At 54.4% G+C, this 15,212-nt stretch overlaps 4 protein-coding genes across 4 annotated transcripts; 1 reads left to right on the top strand and 3 right to left on the bottom strand.

The window, feature by feature from the left end:
* Positions 1-528: 528 nt before the first annotated feature.
* On the bottom strand, positions 529-4,000 carry adhfe1 (alcohol dehydrogenase iron containing 1). Its single transcript, XM_037276210.1, has 14 exons — positions 3,870-4,000; positions 3,202-3,239; positions 2,986-3,026; positions 2,864-2,917; positions 2,633-2,787; positions 2,365-2,561; positions 2,184-2,261; positions 1,996-2,101; positions 1,776-1,928; positions 1,606-1,704; positions 1,465-1,543; positions 1,297-1,393; positions 1,067-1,224; positions 529-991 (listed from the first exon to the last, which is right to left on the bottom strand). The coding sequence occupies exons 1-14, from the start codon at positions 3,923-3,925 to the stop codon at positions 908-910; spliced, it is 1,395 nt and encodes a 464-aa protein (XP_037132105.1). The 5' UTR covers positions 3,926-4,000; the 3' UTR covers positions 529-907.
* Positions 4,001-4,295: 295 nt separating this feature from the next.
* tmub1 (transmembrane and ubiquitin-like domain containing 1) lies at positions 4,296-6,205 on the top strand. The gene is made up of 3 exons (XM_037276211.1): positions 4,296-4,441; positions 5,132-5,455; positions 5,711-6,205. Exons 2-3 carry the CDS (start codon positions 5,160-5,162, stop codon positions 6,075-6,077), a joined length of 663 nt encoding a protein of 220 aa, XP_037132106.1. The 5' UTR covers positions 4,296-4,441; positions 5,132-5,159; the 3' UTR covers positions 6,078-6,205.
* LOC119137480 (dynein heavy chain 17, axonemal-like) lies at positions 4,891-11,924 on the bottom strand. Its single transcript, XM_037276810.1, has 18 exons — positions 11,434-11,924; positions 10,943-11,188; positions 10,758-10,883; positions 10,398-10,544; positions 10,094-10,180; positions 9,862-10,026; positions 9,421-9,785; positions 9,073-9,271; positions 8,758-8,904; positions 8,593-8,698; positions 8,404-8,507; positions 8,212-8,331; positions 7,926-8,072; positions 7,612-7,785; positions 7,302-7,538; positions 7,028-7,197; positions 6,818-6,953; positions 4,891-6,159 (listed from the first exon to the last, which is right to left on the bottom strand). Exons 1-18 carry the CDS (start codon positions 11,719-11,721, stop codon positions 6,106-6,108), a joined length of 3,018 nt encoding a protein of 1,005 aa, XP_037132705.1. The 5' UTR covers positions 11,722-11,924; the 3' UTR covers positions 4,891-6,105.
* A 726-nt stretch (positions 11,925-12,650) lies between these two features.
* LOC119137394 (E3 ubiquitin-protein ligase TRIM63-like) lies at positions 12,651-15,161 on the bottom strand. Its single transcript, XM_037276679.1, has 9 exons — positions 14,838-15,161; positions 14,527-14,699; positions 14,215-14,392; positions 14,045-14,140; positions 13,740-13,973; positions 13,607-13,629; positions 13,413-13,537; positions 12,894-13,105; positions 12,651-12,823 (listed from the first exon to the last, which is right to left on the bottom strand). The coding sequence occupies exons 1-9, from the start codon at positions 14,955-14,957 to the stop codon at positions 12,761-12,763; spliced, it is 1,224 nt and encodes a 407-aa protein (XP_037132574.1). The 5' UTR covers positions 14,958-15,161; the 3' UTR covers positions 12,651-12,760.
* Positions 15,162-15,212: the final 51 nt, after the last annotated feature.

The following is a 15,212-nucleotide window of genomic DNA, read 5'->3' as shown; positions in this document are numbered from 1 at the left end:
CCTTTGCTTTGCACAAAGTGTCGTGTCAATGCCAGGTCGTCGGGGGGCGCCGGGCCCAAACTTTGTGAGAACATGGAGAAGGATGATTCAAAGAAAAAGTGGATTTTGAAATGGATTGATGATTCTGTTTGCAGAGAAATGTGGGTGGAGCCTGTGAATCAATATGAAGCTTCCTATCACATCCGCTTCTTGTCCCCTTTTACAACTTTTGCTCATCTGCTTTTGGAGATGTGCAGAAGTAAGACTTTGCATGGATGGAGATCTACATCTGTACGGGTATGCAGTGGCAGCGAGCGAGAGCACTTTTACTTGGAGATGTCTATTTGATTGATTTCTTGGGCAGGAACAGCACTTGAATGCACTTGAGCAATTTTACTTGGAAACGTGCCATGTTCATTGCATCTGTTATTTGATTGATTTCTTGGGCAAGAACAGCACTTGAATGCACTTGAATTTTGCACTTGGTTATTAACATAAAATTGATTGGGTTTCGGCACTTTTGAAGTCGATTTCCAATGAAGCCGCACATCTTTTGAACATTTTATTGAGCAACAAAGACAACTTTGTGATTTGTCAATGAATGCAAGTACTGATCTTGATGATTTAGTCCGTCTCCTTTTAACGACTTGCATATTTATATAAACGCGTAACAATCGGTTTGCATCACCTGCTGATGAAAAGGTTCGATGAGATACTTGTGAACGAAAGCCGATCGATTGACGTGTGACTGTCCCCTCTGTCTTATTTCACTTCAGAGCCCAGTTGCGATTTGACGAATCGTCAAACCTTTGTATCAAATATTTCTGAATAAAAAATACAAATCCCCAAATCAATGCTGATGTCATCACTCGCTTTCACCTGGCCGCTTTGTACCTTCACGTTTGGCACGTGACAGAAGGAAGCCATGTCAGTAGAGTTTCATGGAGGCCTCGAACAGACGTGTCAAGTCGTCCTCGCTGTGCCCACGGGGACTAAGTTTGGTCACACGCTCCTAAAAACACATGCAAAGGTTTGTCGCCAAGAGCAGACAGGAGAGGGCGGAGTCTATCTCAAACGAGCGCGCCACCTGCGGGATGGTTCCTCGGACCAGCGCAGGCACGTCGTCTTGCTGGTACCCGACAGCGGCGAGGCCGTCCTCCACCTTCAGCTCAAACAGGAAGTGGCGTAAGGCGTCGGCCAGCACGGCGCCCGCGTCCGCTCGCTTGGCACGGCTGATGTCTGCGCCTTGAGGCGAGGCCACACGCATGTCACCAATTCCGGCCAACGCCACATTGGGAGCACCTGATTCGTACGTACCCAGGATTTCAGCAGACTCCAGGTGGCGCTCCGGACACGCTGGAGCCGTGAAGCTGAACACCGCCGGTGCGGTCAGGACCACCGAAAGGCCGTGAGGCTGGCACACACACGCACGCAGTTGGACGTCCGAGTGCAATTGGGGTACGTTAATTGGAGGGTGACACTCACAACCAGGGGGTGCTTCACGTTGTAGCCGTCAGCTTTGTGCGTCTTGACGTTTCCAGCAATGGGATAGGACATACCGTGACTGGAACGGGACAGGACATTGGGCCACTGCGCCACACCAAGGCGCTCGCAACAAACGCTCACCAAAGATGGACACCGGCGTTTCCGAAGCCGATGCCGGCAAACACACTGGCCAGGTGCATGCTAGAGCGAGCTTCCGCATCCTCCGGGTCGTTGACCGCCCTGCCGAGCATGACCGCAATTGAAGAGTGCCATGCCATTTGAGATGCCCATGCCGCATCATCTTGTCTTACCGTTTCATGTACTTGGCGACCTGTCGCAGGGCGTGCCGCGCCCACACATCGCTGATGGGATTGCTGCCTTGGTAGGCGGGCCTGCTGAGGGGATCGGGGGGGCAGGGGGCCCGCTGGTGGTACGGCAGGGCGGTATAAGACTCCAGGGCGTGGCTGCGACAAAGGACAGCATGGTCAGAGCATCTGTTCGGCGGCGGCAGGCGAGCGAGCAACCGCTCACCAGAGGACGTCGAAGCCGCTGTTGGCAGCGACCCTGCTGGGCATGCTCAGGGTGTGGCGGGGGTCCACCACGCCCAAGGTGGGGCGCAGGGTCCGGCTGGCGATGCCTCAACGCACAAATGACGGAAGGGACTTTTCCACTTTGCTTTCAAGCATTTAGACTTGGGTGGAGCAACTGGCGCCCCTTACCTGTTTTGGCCTTCAGAGGCTCGTAGTCAAAGATGGCCACCCCCGTTGTCTCGCTGCCGGTGCCGGCGGTCGTCGGGACTGGGGGTTTTCGAAATTAACGGGGGCCATCGTTGCCATGCCCACATGGCAAAAGTTCAGCATCCCCATGGCAACGGCACAATAGTTGACCATTGCCGCTTACCTGCAATGAGCGGTTTCAAGGCGCCGGTGACCGGCTTCCCTTTGCCGATGGGAGCGTTGACAAAGTCCAGAAAGTCAGCGTCGGGGTGACACGAGTACAGATTGGCCGCCTTGCAGGTGTCAATCACGGAGCCGCCACCCACCGCCACAAACGCGTCGAAGGCGCCCTTCTTGGCGAACGCGATGGCGTCTTTGAAGCTGCGGATCAACAGCGGCTAGGTGAGCGATCGGAGAGCAGGATACCTGGGGCGGGGTGGGGCTCGTCTCACCTGCCGTCGGTGGGCTCCACGCGAACGCCCTCATACATTTGGTACGGCACGCCGCTCTCGGCCAGCGACTCCAGCACCGCTTTGACGGGCGGGAGGCAGGACAAGTTTGCGTCGGTCATCACGCACACGTTCCGGGCACCCAAGTTCTGCAGGTCCTGCAACGTGAAAAGCAAGCGCCACTTTCGCCAACGTAGCGGACCGATCTTTCGAGGATCATTCGGCGGCGCTTACCATGCCGATCTCCCTGGTGACCCCCTCTCCGTATCGGATGTTGGAAGCGGCCATCTTCAAGAAAAACGCGTCGCCGTGACGATGAGTGACTGAAGTGTGCTATTGAAGGCACCGCATGTTACCTCAAAAGCGTAGTCCGTCTCACGCCGGCCACTTGGCACCACTGCCAACAAAGACGTCAGGGATCAGCAAAGGCGATCCTTCGCAAGTACTCTTAATTAATTAATTAATTGAATTCGGTTAATTAAGTAATGAATTAAGTAATTTGTTATTTAATTAGTTAATTAGTTCATTCGTTCGTACCGTCCCAGTCCGTCCACTTTATTTTTATTACTTACCTTTATGGAAAGTGTTGGAGTGAGCAGGACACCTGCACCTGTACGCGCACACACATGCACAACATGATCACGCGCATGTTGCCATACATACATAACAAAATAAACCCCCTCACAATATTTATGAACACGCCTTGTAAACAAGCACTGCAGTCAAGCTACAAGTAAGCAAATGCTAGCGATAGCATTTAACACATTATTGTGTTGTTCCCCAACAATTAAACAGCACCTTCGATGCAATTCATCTGATACAACTACTCAAAATACACCCACAAGTGAAAACATAGAGCGCACAGCTCCAAAATCAGCAGAAAGACTGGCGCTAATGTTATGAAAACAAGTGCATCATAGACACGTGGCGTGGGGGCGTGGTACTAGCTGAGCGGGGCGTGGCATCACGAGTGACAGCTGAACTTTGGAAGGCTTGGAAGTTGGAACCACCCGCCAGAGACAGCGCTTCCGGGGAACGTAGGAACTAAAACAAATGAAAACATGACCCCTGTATACGGCAGTCATGACATTGGAAGCCTTAGAATTGATGCCTGTGACAAATCTATATTTAAATGCCTGACAGTACAGAGCACTAAAAGAAATCTAAGGGGAATCGATTTAGCCACACGTTTGCGTCGCATGCTCCTCGCTAGCATTCGTAAAAGTTGATTTGTAATTACGTGGCGCGCTCGAGCTGCATCAGCAGACGAACCACTCGATCCCGTGCCACCGCCATCTTTGCTTCAGACGCTGCACAGTCCACAGTGCGCACAAATATCCGCTGACGTCACCACCATCCTCTTTTCAAAATAAACGTCCGTCGTGTACTTTTACAATACTTTTACTTTTACACACCAAAAAAAAATTTTTTGGAGGGTGGTTCAGGGGACAAAATAATGGGTTTAACTTTCCGCGGCACATCTTTACGCCGACTCAAATATTCACCTGTGGCTGAAGTGAGGCATACGTCTTTATTCCATGACTGTATTTCAACAACTGTGGCTAGATAGTCATCAAAGCAACAAAGACGGCGAAGGACAACATATCACCCCTATGGAGGTCAAATATGTCAAATATAAAGAGGGACACTGACGTTGACATTTTATTTGACGCTTCAACGAAGCGGCCAGCAGGGGGCAGCGGGAGACAACACCATAGAAGAAGACCAAGTAGAAGCGTTGGGGGTGACGCCAAGCCATTAGCACAATTAGCTTTAAGGCTAACAGTTAGTATGACGCCTAGACTCTGAACAGTAAGTAGCTTCTTGCTTCTTCCCCACGCGCTAACAAGAACCGGGTTTAAAATTGAGTTGAGAGCAGATAGCTGCCGTTTTCCGGTTAACTTTGCTTCACTTCCGGCCGGCCGGCCCGCCGGGTGACGCGATTAGCGGTTAGCATGTAGCTATGAGCATCTTGCGTGATCATGACGTCAGTGGGCATCCGAGGAAGCTGACAAAAAAGGCCCGCAAGCTGGCTGACGAGAGTTCGAATAGCAGCCAGTCGCGGCAAATGCTTGCCGAAGTCTGCCGTTCCCAGTCCAAACTCTGCTCACTGTTCTTTTAGTGCTGGGGGACCTGATTGGACTTCTTTTGAGGGCGGGGGACAGCAAAAAAACATCAATCATGACACCCAGAAGCATCGTGGAGGTGTTAGCGTTTAGGGCAATAAATAATAAATAAATGAAGGAACAATGACAAATCAGGAAGTGGCTCAACAATTTATGGGCAAATGAAAAGAACATTCTGAAAAATGCAAATAAGCAGTTGATGGGCAGGGGACTGCGTTGCACTTGAAGCTAAAAATTTCAGAGAAATAAAAGTTATGAGAAGCAATGACATTTGCAAATGGGGGGGGGGGGCAGCCAAGATGGGCAATGGAGCAAGAGTGTATCATAACGCCAAGTAGGGTCGGAAAATCAAACATATGCGCCCCCTACCCTTCAGGTGCCGTGCAATCGGCTGCTGGGCGGCGATGGTTTTGATCGAGGGCGTGGGCGATGAGGTGACGCTCCTGCTGGTTGCGCTGACGGCGGCGGCCGTGCTGCTGCTGGCCTGGGCCTCCACCCGCACCTCGGAGCCACCGCCCCCGCTCCACCCCGCCTCTCCTCGGGCTGCCTCTCCTCCAGACCAGCCCCCCGCCTCCACCACGGAAGGGCCGGCGCCTGACGGCGACTTCCAGAGGAACATGGTACTCAGACTCAAGTTCCTTAACGACACGGAGAGAACGGCGCACGTCAAGCCCCAGGACACCATCGGCTACATCAAGAGGTAACTTGCTCGCTCGCTAGCCGACTCCATTTGGCATCTGCCTCAATTTATGTCTTTCATGGATATTGCTCGTGGCCACCACCAAGTTTTTAATTCAAAATAGCAGTGTATTATGAAGTGGAACTTCAAAAGGTCAAGAAATAAAGTGCTTTCCTGAAGAGTCCCGCGCAGCTTTTTTGTCTTTCATGCTCTGGGCTGCGAGTGCGACAGTCTCAATCACTCTCACGTCGCACCCTTCGCCTTTTTCATCGGCAGGACCTACTTTGCGGGCCAGGAGCGACACGTACGTCTCATCTACCAAGGTCAGCTGCTGCAGGACGACGGTGCCACGCTGGAGACGCTCCACCTGGCGCACAACTGCGTGCTGCACTGTCATGTCTCCTCGCAGCGCACGGCAGCGGTGCCGGTTCCGCCCGAGGGGGCAGTAGGGACGGGTATTGCGCGGGTCCGGGCAACACTGAATGCCGGCGGCCTGATGGTGCCGCTGCTGGGGCTGGCGCTGGCCGTGCTGTGGTATTGCCAGATCCAGTACCGCCACCTGTTCACGGCGCCGGCGTCCGCCTTGCTGCTGGGCCTCACCGTCTTCCTCAGCCTGCTGGCCTTCGGCGCGTACCGCCACTAGACACTGGCGCTCCTTCCGGACCGCGTCCTCATCTTCTTTGTGCCTCTTCCGTGTCGGTTTCCGCCACCAGATGGCCGCCCGTCTGGATGTTGACGAAAGAAATTCTATTAAATCATTTATTTACACTCCATGCTGTGATGTGTTTCTTAAGATTTGGGGCTTGTTTTGGGATTTTCCTTTTCGTTTTTTGTTTTTCGTTTTTTTTTAGATCTGCCGCCGCTGAGTCCAAAGCTGATGACGTCGCCGTCGATGACGGTGAGGTGCATTGTGGGTAATATGTAGGTGGCAGTCCTTTGAAGAGTAATGCCACTACCGTCATGTGACTTTAAAAACAGCAGCGGCGATCATGTGACCTGCTCTTTAATTCATCTCACGGCGTCGCTCTGAAACACATCACCACATGGATGGACATCAAGTGCTTTGTTGACAACAAGCATTCCAGCAAATACACACGGCCACGCACAAGAACACAATTGGGGAGGCTCCGCGCTTAGCGCCGCAACTAGCGTACTCAACTGTGGCGAGCCCAAAAGGTGCTGCTGCAACATCTGAAAGCTTTGCCACTTTTTTTTCAGCGTGCACATGAAGAGTGGACCAAGTTTGCCAATGGATTGACTTGGTTTCCCCATTTCTGATGGGGGTGGCATTTCAAGCGGGCTGTGTCGACCTTTGCACCTTTTCCCCCTCCTGGGAATGAAGAGTGACAGATTCCCAAGAACACGACGATGTCGCCATCACACCTGCAGCAGCGTGATGATTTCGGGTACTTCCACGTTGACCGTCTCCAGGAGCATGATGGTTTCCGTCAGGGGGAAGTTGCGCCCCGCAGACTTGTCGCCGCCTTCTTCATCGTCATCGTCGTTGCGCCGGGACATGCTGAACAAACACGATTGATTCGAGACTCATTTGCTATGATTGACCTTCCGAGCCAGGGCGGCCTTGCGCTTTACCTGTGACGGACCAGCTTGAGGAGGTGCTGCGTGTACAAGCTGATCCAGTTGTTGATGAAGAGGCGAAGGCCGTCTTTAAAAGGTTGGAGGTCGACCTGCAGCCAGCCGTGGACCAGGTCGTAGTCCTCCAGCGCGTTCATCTCCGAGAGCTGCTTCTGTAGGTTGTTGATCTATGGGTGCCCCCCCACCCAAAAAAAAGGCACTGAGGATTCGCCCTGCGTCTCTAAAAGGAAGCGCGCCACCTCTCAAAAAATGCAAGTTATCTTGCGTTCACCTCTCGTTGGAAGTCGGCCAGCGTGGGCGGGACCTTGTCCACCTCCTCTTCGCGCTTGTCCAGCCTCCTGCCGTACGTGAGGAATTCTTGCATGACACTGCGTTTGGGACTCAGCCACAGCGGCGAGAAGCGGTCCAGTTTGGCCCTCAGGCGTTCTGCCTCCTGGTTGACCTCCTGCAAGTGCTGCATCACTTCCTTTTCCAGCTCGGCTAGCTCGGCGTTGTCCCGCAGCGCCTCCTGCGGCCGCACAAAGAACGGCTCGTTCATGTGGCTCCAGGCGACGCGCCAATCGGCGGCGGTGGCGGCTCACCTGATAGTTGCCTCGGTGAGCGCCGGCGAGCCGGGGTGGCAGAGCGGCGGCCGCGAGGACATCAGAGATGAAGGACTTGAGGACCTCGGTCAGGTCAGAGGTCAGGGACGGATCGAAGACGCTTCCTGTTGGCTGCAGCTGCAGCGACACCTGCAGCAAGGCGCCCCCGGAACTCTGCACGCACACACACAGTCAGCGGCCCGGTTGCAGCCATTTGGACAGCTGGAGAGGTTGCGCAAATGAAAACCAGCCAAGGTGGGCAAAGCTCGCCATAATGTACGATTGCATCAGGTCCTTGCACTCCTTGCACTCACCGAGGGCGATGTGTTCTGCGACAGGAAGTTGAGCGAGCATAGCAGCATCTGCAGGACGCCGTCCTGCACCACCTGGTCCGCGTGCTCCAGGTAGGCCATCCACTCGGGCGACGATTCGTCCTTCACGCCGTACCGGACCGAGCTCTCCTGAGGACACCTCGTCAGTGGGATTTCCGCAACAACAACAGCAGCGCGGTCCAGCGGCCACCAACAGTTAACATCCCACATAGGGGTTTGACTCCGCCCCTTTGCCACATCCAACATGACATCAACGGCCTGACCTTACCTTGATCAGACGAATGACCTCCTCGCCGTCCTCCCGCACACGCGCGTAGCTCTGTTCCGTAGCTACGCCCCGCTCCAGGAAGTCTCCTGAGCGACTGAGCAGGGGAAGTGCCGCCCAGCCCTGGGGACGGGACGAACGTCACGAGCTAGCACAAAGTCGCTCGTGGGCAAGAGGACGCTGGTGTTGACCAACCTCCATGATGGTCACCAAGGCGGCCATGTTGGCTCGCGCTTCGTTCACGGAGGCAAAGAAGACCGCCAAGCTCTGCCTCTTCTGCTCCATCAATTCGTGGACACCTGAACACATGCATGCAGTCCCTGAATATGTATTTTCCAAACTCTTGAGCATGCTCAATCACAAGTCACATGACCTCCTCCTCACCTTTACTGGTCCAGGTGCTATGTTGTAGCTCCAACAGACTCCGCCTCTGCTCCTCCAGCCCATCCCGGATTAGAGGAAGCTCCACAGGCAGAGCCTCCTCCACCACCTGGAGGGCCGGCCCGGCAGTCACAAATAGCTTTGACCAGCGATCCAGCATGCACGTACCTGGTTGTAGGAGGACACGATGTTGGTAAGACTCAGATAACTTTTGGCGATGTCTCGTCTGCTCTGCAAAATTTCAGCAGTCTCGGGACGGAGCTCCAGATCCTTCTCCCAACGAGCCTCTTTGATGTCCCTCAGCAGCCCCTCCAGCTGGACACACGCACAGCCGTGGAAAAAAAAGGGCAAGCAAGTGCTCAATCGGAGCATCCCCTAACCAGACCCGTGCTGAGCAAAAAGCAGCCCAAGTTGCTTTTTGACACGCATAAAGTGGGCCACAATTGTGCTCCTCTGACAAGCCGAGCTCTGGTGACAAATAACCTTTTGTCCGCAGGGGATTCCCAAAACGGCGAGCTGCTGCTGCTGCTCCTCCTCCTGGATCAGCGAAAGCTTGAGGACGGCAGCGGCGTCTTGGTCCAGCTGGCGGCTCCACGCCTGACGCACGGAGCTTCGGATGTCCAGCAGCAGGTCGGCGATCTTCTGGAACTTGTGACGCACCGTCTCGCATGACTCCACACACCTGCGCACATCAAAAATTACTTGCGGGACGATGACGACCGCACATTGAACTGTGTAAATAGTGTACATCTTGATCTTCGGAACAGTGTATGAAGACTTTTGCTATCTCTGCTGCGCGTGTGCGCGTGTGCGCTTGTGCGTTGCCCTTACAGATGTTGGACTGCCTGGAAGTTTTGCAGAACATTGTTGGCCCTGAGCATGACTTGCTTGGTCCATCTGAGGGTGACGGCCGGCGACGTGCTGAATTTGGACGAGACCGCTTTCTTGCCCTTAATCTTAACCAGCGCCTGCGCCCTGTCCAGTTCCCGCAGGACCATGTCCACCAGCTTGGAGAGCTGAGGGCGCAGCTGGTTCCGGATGGCGGGGCGCTGCAGCAGCGGCCCAAATATGGTGATAACCTTGACGGCGGCGGACGGCAGCGGGCATTCGTTAAGCGCCCCTCGCAAAATGGACACCAAGCGAGCCTCCAGGTGGGACACGTGCTCCTGGAAGGAAGCGGCCTGCTGCGCAAAGCTCTGAGGGTGGCAGAAGGGGCGGGAGTCAGCGCGGCGGGTCGACCCCGCTCAGAAAGACCGCAAAAAGGCCGCTCACCTCATCGGCGGGCTCGGTGGCGTCGCTCTTGCAGTCGGCCAGGACTTGCAGCTGGCGCAGGAAGTCTCGGCACACGCCTTGCACGGCGGCAGTCCATATCCGCCCGCGACCGCCGGCCACCACAACCTGCTCCAGCTGGATCTGAAGGCGCACGCGGAACACGTCCTGTTTGGGGAGATGCACAGGAAGGTCAACGTGGAGCAGCAATACAAGTGCTCAAGTGCACGCTTGCCTGGATGCTTTGCAGGCGAATCAGGAAGTCATCCAAACGAGAGAAGACCAGATGAGATGGAAACTCCCAGCGGTGCAAACCTCCGTCCTGCATTCAAAGTTACCATGGTAAGCCACAACACAAGATACTTTTGCTCACTATGTTCTCTAATGCAACAAATGAAGGGCAACGCAAAGTTGTGTTGCCCCCGAGCGAGCGAACAGGAGGGAGGGAGGAACGCATTCCAGTCAAACGACATCAAAGCAAAAAGGTCGCCCGCTAACTCAAAGTTAGCCGCCATGATGACAGCGGCAGGTTCTGGCACCTCCTGTTCCAGCAGCATCCTGTGGTGGATATATTTGTCCTTGAGAGTTTGCAAGGTCAAGGTCACCACTTGGACATCATCCAGAACTTGCGCAGGATCCAAAAGCAGGCCGCGCATCACTTCCTGTCCGTACAGGAAGTCTCTGCTCTGCAACACGAGAACACAAGCATGCTCGTCATCAGCATTTTGCTATTATATTTTACAAGGTGAACCATCGAGCTCAGCTTTTGTACTTGACGCGTTTTATCTTGTTTCGATAAAACACCTGGACTGGAAACATGTCACTGTTTTGTTTTTCCTGCCCGCGCCATGCCTGATGGCGTGATATCAGCGTTTCAGATCGGGACTGCGGCAGCGTACTTTCTCGATGAAGAAGTTGCAAATCTCCTCCAGGAGGACGACGATCCAGCAGGGCTTGCAGTGAAAGCGCGACCTGATCCACACCTGATGGACCTTCTCCATCACGACGGCCATGTTGTCCTTCAGCTGTCACAAAAGCAACCCATCACGTTCATAGTCATCGCGGGCGTCAGGTCATCTCTTACCTGCGGATAATCCAGCTGCTCCAGCTCCTCCACCTGATGCTGCAGAGGCGCAAGGTTGTCGTTGGCGTCCTGGGCCTCGGCCAGTCCTGAGGGCTGACAGGTTAGCTCAAGTCCGGCCCGGTTCCGGGTCGGCGGCTCCTTTTTACCTTTTTGGACGTCGGCATGAATCTCTTTCAGGGTGGCGCTGTAGGCCCCCTGGGCAGACTGAAGTAAGGACGCCACCTGCTGGGCGCTGTCACTCGACATCTGCGGCGTCACAAGCAGAGAGAGCGCGCGGTAGACGCGAGTCGTGTTAACGGGAGCGACGTACCTGAACCGGTTGTCAATCGACACACTAATGGTTAACAACCTCCCAGACATTGATCTGGGGATCGACCCAGAAATAAGCTAAAACCAAGAAATCCGAATCGAATCTGTAACGATGACGTCGACCACCTTTTACAGTCGGTTAAGCGCGACCTGACGTCAGCGTGCGTTGACCATGTGCTGACCTGCTGCAGGATGAGCTCCAGGTTCCGGAGTCTGTTGCTCCAGAAGTTGAACTCCTCCGATGGTGGAGGTTTGAGTCCATCCAGGAGCGCCTGGGCTGGGTTCCGTTGCAATAACTCCGACACCAGTCCAGCCCACTCGATGATGACCAACTCGCAGGCGTGCAGCAGCTTCACGTCGCACGTCTCCCTGTCTCGAGAAGAGAGCGTGTGACCTGCGCCATCAGCGGCAACGTGACAAGTGGCCGCCCTCGGACTCGCCATTGCGTCCTGACCTGTCCTCGTTGTCATGGAGACGTTTGGGAAGTGGCAGAAAAGTCCAGCCTTCCTTGCGAGCCTTCATGGCGAGAGCTTGGTTCTTGAGTCTCTCCATCAAGTTGAGCGTCTCCTCGGCCGCCCCCGGAGGCCAACCGTCCTCGTTGGCCGGGTTGCTAAGCAACGGGCAGATGACCTAAGGGGACAAAGAGGGGGGACGGCGCCAGTGCCAGTTAGCGCCGGTCATACGCATCGGCGGCGGCTAGCTTACCTCCTGAGTGAGCCCGGCGATGAAGGTGAGTACGTTCTCGGAGTGGATCTCCTCCAGCAGCAGTATGTCGTCCATGTTATCGGCGCTCACCGCGTCTTGCTGCGTTTTGCCCAAGCAGATGACCTTGCGGCCCTCCTCAGGAAAGTCCGAGCTCAGGCAGCCGCTGCCGTCGGCGTTGACCCACACGAAGAGGTTGATCATCTCCCTGGTGTTGAAGAAGGTGTTCAAGTGGGCCTGGTGCTTCTTAGCGTTCAAAAAGTCCGGCCACTTCTCTTCTTCCAATTGCAGGCTTTGCACCAGCAGAAGCCTCAGGTACTCCACGCGCTTGTCGCCGGGTTCCATTTCTCCTCTTGTCCCCTCCTGACCGGCCGGGACTTACCCACCCGCGCAGACGACAAGTCCGGCATCGCCTTATTCGACTGCTTTGTCACACAGAGCGCCATCGTCAGCTCACAGCTGTGATGTCATCACCCACTGTCACCATCATCCGCTTTTTACGAAAGGGGGGAGGGGTGAACAAGAAGGCGGTGGCGTACTGTTCTTTTCATGGTGTTTACAATCGTTGGTTCATTCCTTTGCTGGATACAAAGGCCTCAAAATTCAGGACATAAGCTGAGTCGGGATCAAATAATTGATTGTTTTTTCATAAGCGTCAAAGAAACGTCATCAACAAAAACTGAATTGGCCCAGCGCAAACATTTTGCCACATTTGTCTTTTATTTCTCAGCTTCACTTTCAGGCGATGTTGATGACGGGAAACAGGATCGAAAGAGGGTGAGGACAAAGAAGAAGACAACGAAGTCTCTAGTGGTTGAGCCAGCTGAAGGAGAAAACGTGTTTGTTTGCATCCTCAGCGTCGGACGCCGCCTGCAACGCAACAGGGAAAAGATGATGACCATGGAGACCAATCAGCCGATCCAGGGTCGCCATGCTGTACCTGCGGGGCGGGCTTTGGTGCAGATGGGGCCGGAGGGGGCACGGCCTGGCTGTCCGGAGGAGGAGCCCCGGTCAGAGGGAGCGGGACCTCCAAGGGTAACTGCAAAGCAGGCCGATGATTGCCCGAGGGTGCCAGCGCAGATCCGCCCATTTTGGATGCACTACCCTCAGCAACCTTGTCTTCTTTGTTGGCGCCGGCATTGTTGCCATCCACTAGGAGACAATGTGTTTGCACTTTCATCGACACTTAGCCAAGACAAGCCAACGAATAATGACATGCTAACTAACGATGACGTGCTAACTAACGATAACGTGCTAACCAACAATGACATGCTAACCAACCACGACAAGCTGAGGCATTCATTAGTCATCGAACCAGAATCTGGCCTATTTAAGATCTCGCTAGTAAGTGGCCACGTGATTTTCCTGGCGCCATCTTGTAATGCTTCTGTTGTTGCACAAGCTAGCTAACACGGACACCACCAGCAGCAGCAGCAGCGATTGTTGTCACGCGTGTTACATTTGACAAAGTTGACAGCCATCAGCGCCCTCTTCTGGCGCTTAATGTTAGCGCGAAAGTGCTCCATCTTCTCATATCCCGACTGGACTTTTTCCAGCTTTGACGTGTCGCTTCCCGCCGCCATCCTGCACACACGCCCGGCCTTAGGCTTAGCATCGCGTTGCCGGAAAATGAGCGCCTTGATCGGGACTCACTTTTGCAGCAGCGGTTTGCTGTCCTAAGAGAAAAACAACAATGGCTTTGCTTCAAATTGGCCATGCTGTTCTTGATTTGCTATGAAGCGGCAGAACCGGCGCAACCCGAGCGACTCGGCGCCTTGAGGCTAACCTGCAGAAAGACGGCCATCTCGGCGTGATCCATGATGTTGATGGCATTCTCCAGGAGCTTGGCGGCGTTCTCCTGTTGTTGGCTGTACTCCCTCCGCAGCCCCGCAATGTAGTCCAATTTTTCCTGTTGCTCGGCGCCGATGCGGGCGTTTAGCTGGCCTTTTCGTTCCTCCAGAATGGCGAAGAGGTGGTCAAAGGACTCGCACACCTTGGACTTTTGGTGGCGACCGTTATCCTGGAAACACAGTCCGCCCAGACTTGCGCTTTACGGTAACGCTGACCAAGACGGCGGCGAGACCTACTGACATCCACTGCACGGCACGTGTCGTCCAGCTGCCCCATGACGGCCCGGATCCTCTCGCTGGCGGCCACCAGTAGCGAGATGCACTCGCTCAGCTCGGCCTGGGTGCACAAATGCCCGCCGGGATGTTTTGTTCACCACTTTCCTGAGGATGCTTTCCGATTCCGATGCTTACCTTCTGTTTGGCGAAGACGACGTCGAGTTGTGCCACCTGGCAGTCTTTGTGTGCTCCGAAGACTTTGCAGAGGGAACAAGTGGGGACGCTGCAGCTCAGGCAGTAGATGTTGATCTTCTCTTTCTCGTGATGTTCGCACACGGGATGTTGCGCCTCCTCCACAGGAATTGTCGCCTTGCTGATATATGTGACCGTGTGAATTACTGCAGATCTTCTCAAACTTATGGAACGTCATCGTATTCGAAAAAGCGAGCATTGCTACAGGGGTGTGTCGACTTTTTGCATGCACTGTGTGCACTTGAGTGTTAGTACCAGCTATTCCCTTGTTTGCACATGTCAATGATGTTCTCCACCAGCAGGTTCCTTTGCAGTCCATAGACGCCGTGGCGATCCAGAAGAACCTCGTGGCGGCATGACGGGCAACGGAAGCGACCGCCGGAGGACATTGTGGAACTACCTCTGGAGGTCAGGTAAGGGTTGGCTGCCTGTGCGTTGCAGAGAAGGTTTGGAGATTTCCAGAATGAGCACCAGCATCATCATCTTCGCTTCTTATGAATCATCACTTTGGCCTTTCCGTTGTCTTGGTGGTGGTTGCTAGCTGTTTGGATACCTGTGACTCTTACCTGGAAGATGTCGTTGGCACACTTGCGACACAGATTGTGCTGACACGGAAGGATGACCACAGGCTTGGAGAACATCTCCAAGCAGATGGGACAGATAAGCTGCTTCTCCAGGCTCTCCATGGCACTCACCTCGGCAGTATCTTGCCAAGACCGGGACACTTTAGAGATCAGCTCCTTGCCAAGAACGGGACACCCCCCGCCCAGACCGCCCCCCGGGTGAAGATCACGACACCATTGAGACCCGGACGTTGTGGAACGGGTGATCCGGAGGACAAACAATGAAGGAGTCAAGCAAGAAGAGCGCGTCACCTCTGAGTCTGTTTTTAGACACGGGTATGCGCACATGCGAGCTTGTCAGCTGTTGCCATGCCGACA

This window comes from Syngnathus acus, chromosome 17 (assembly GCF_901709675.1).
Source record: "Syngnathus acus chromosome 17, fSynAcu1.2, whole genome shotgun sequence".
NCBI classification, from domain to species: domain Eukaryota; kingdom Metazoa; phylum Chordata; class Actinopteri; order Syngnathiformes; family Syngnathidae; genus Syngnathus; species Syngnathus acus.
The sequence above is the reverse complement of the archived record's forward strand: the minus strand, read 5'-3'. Positions and strand labels throughout refer to the sequence as shown.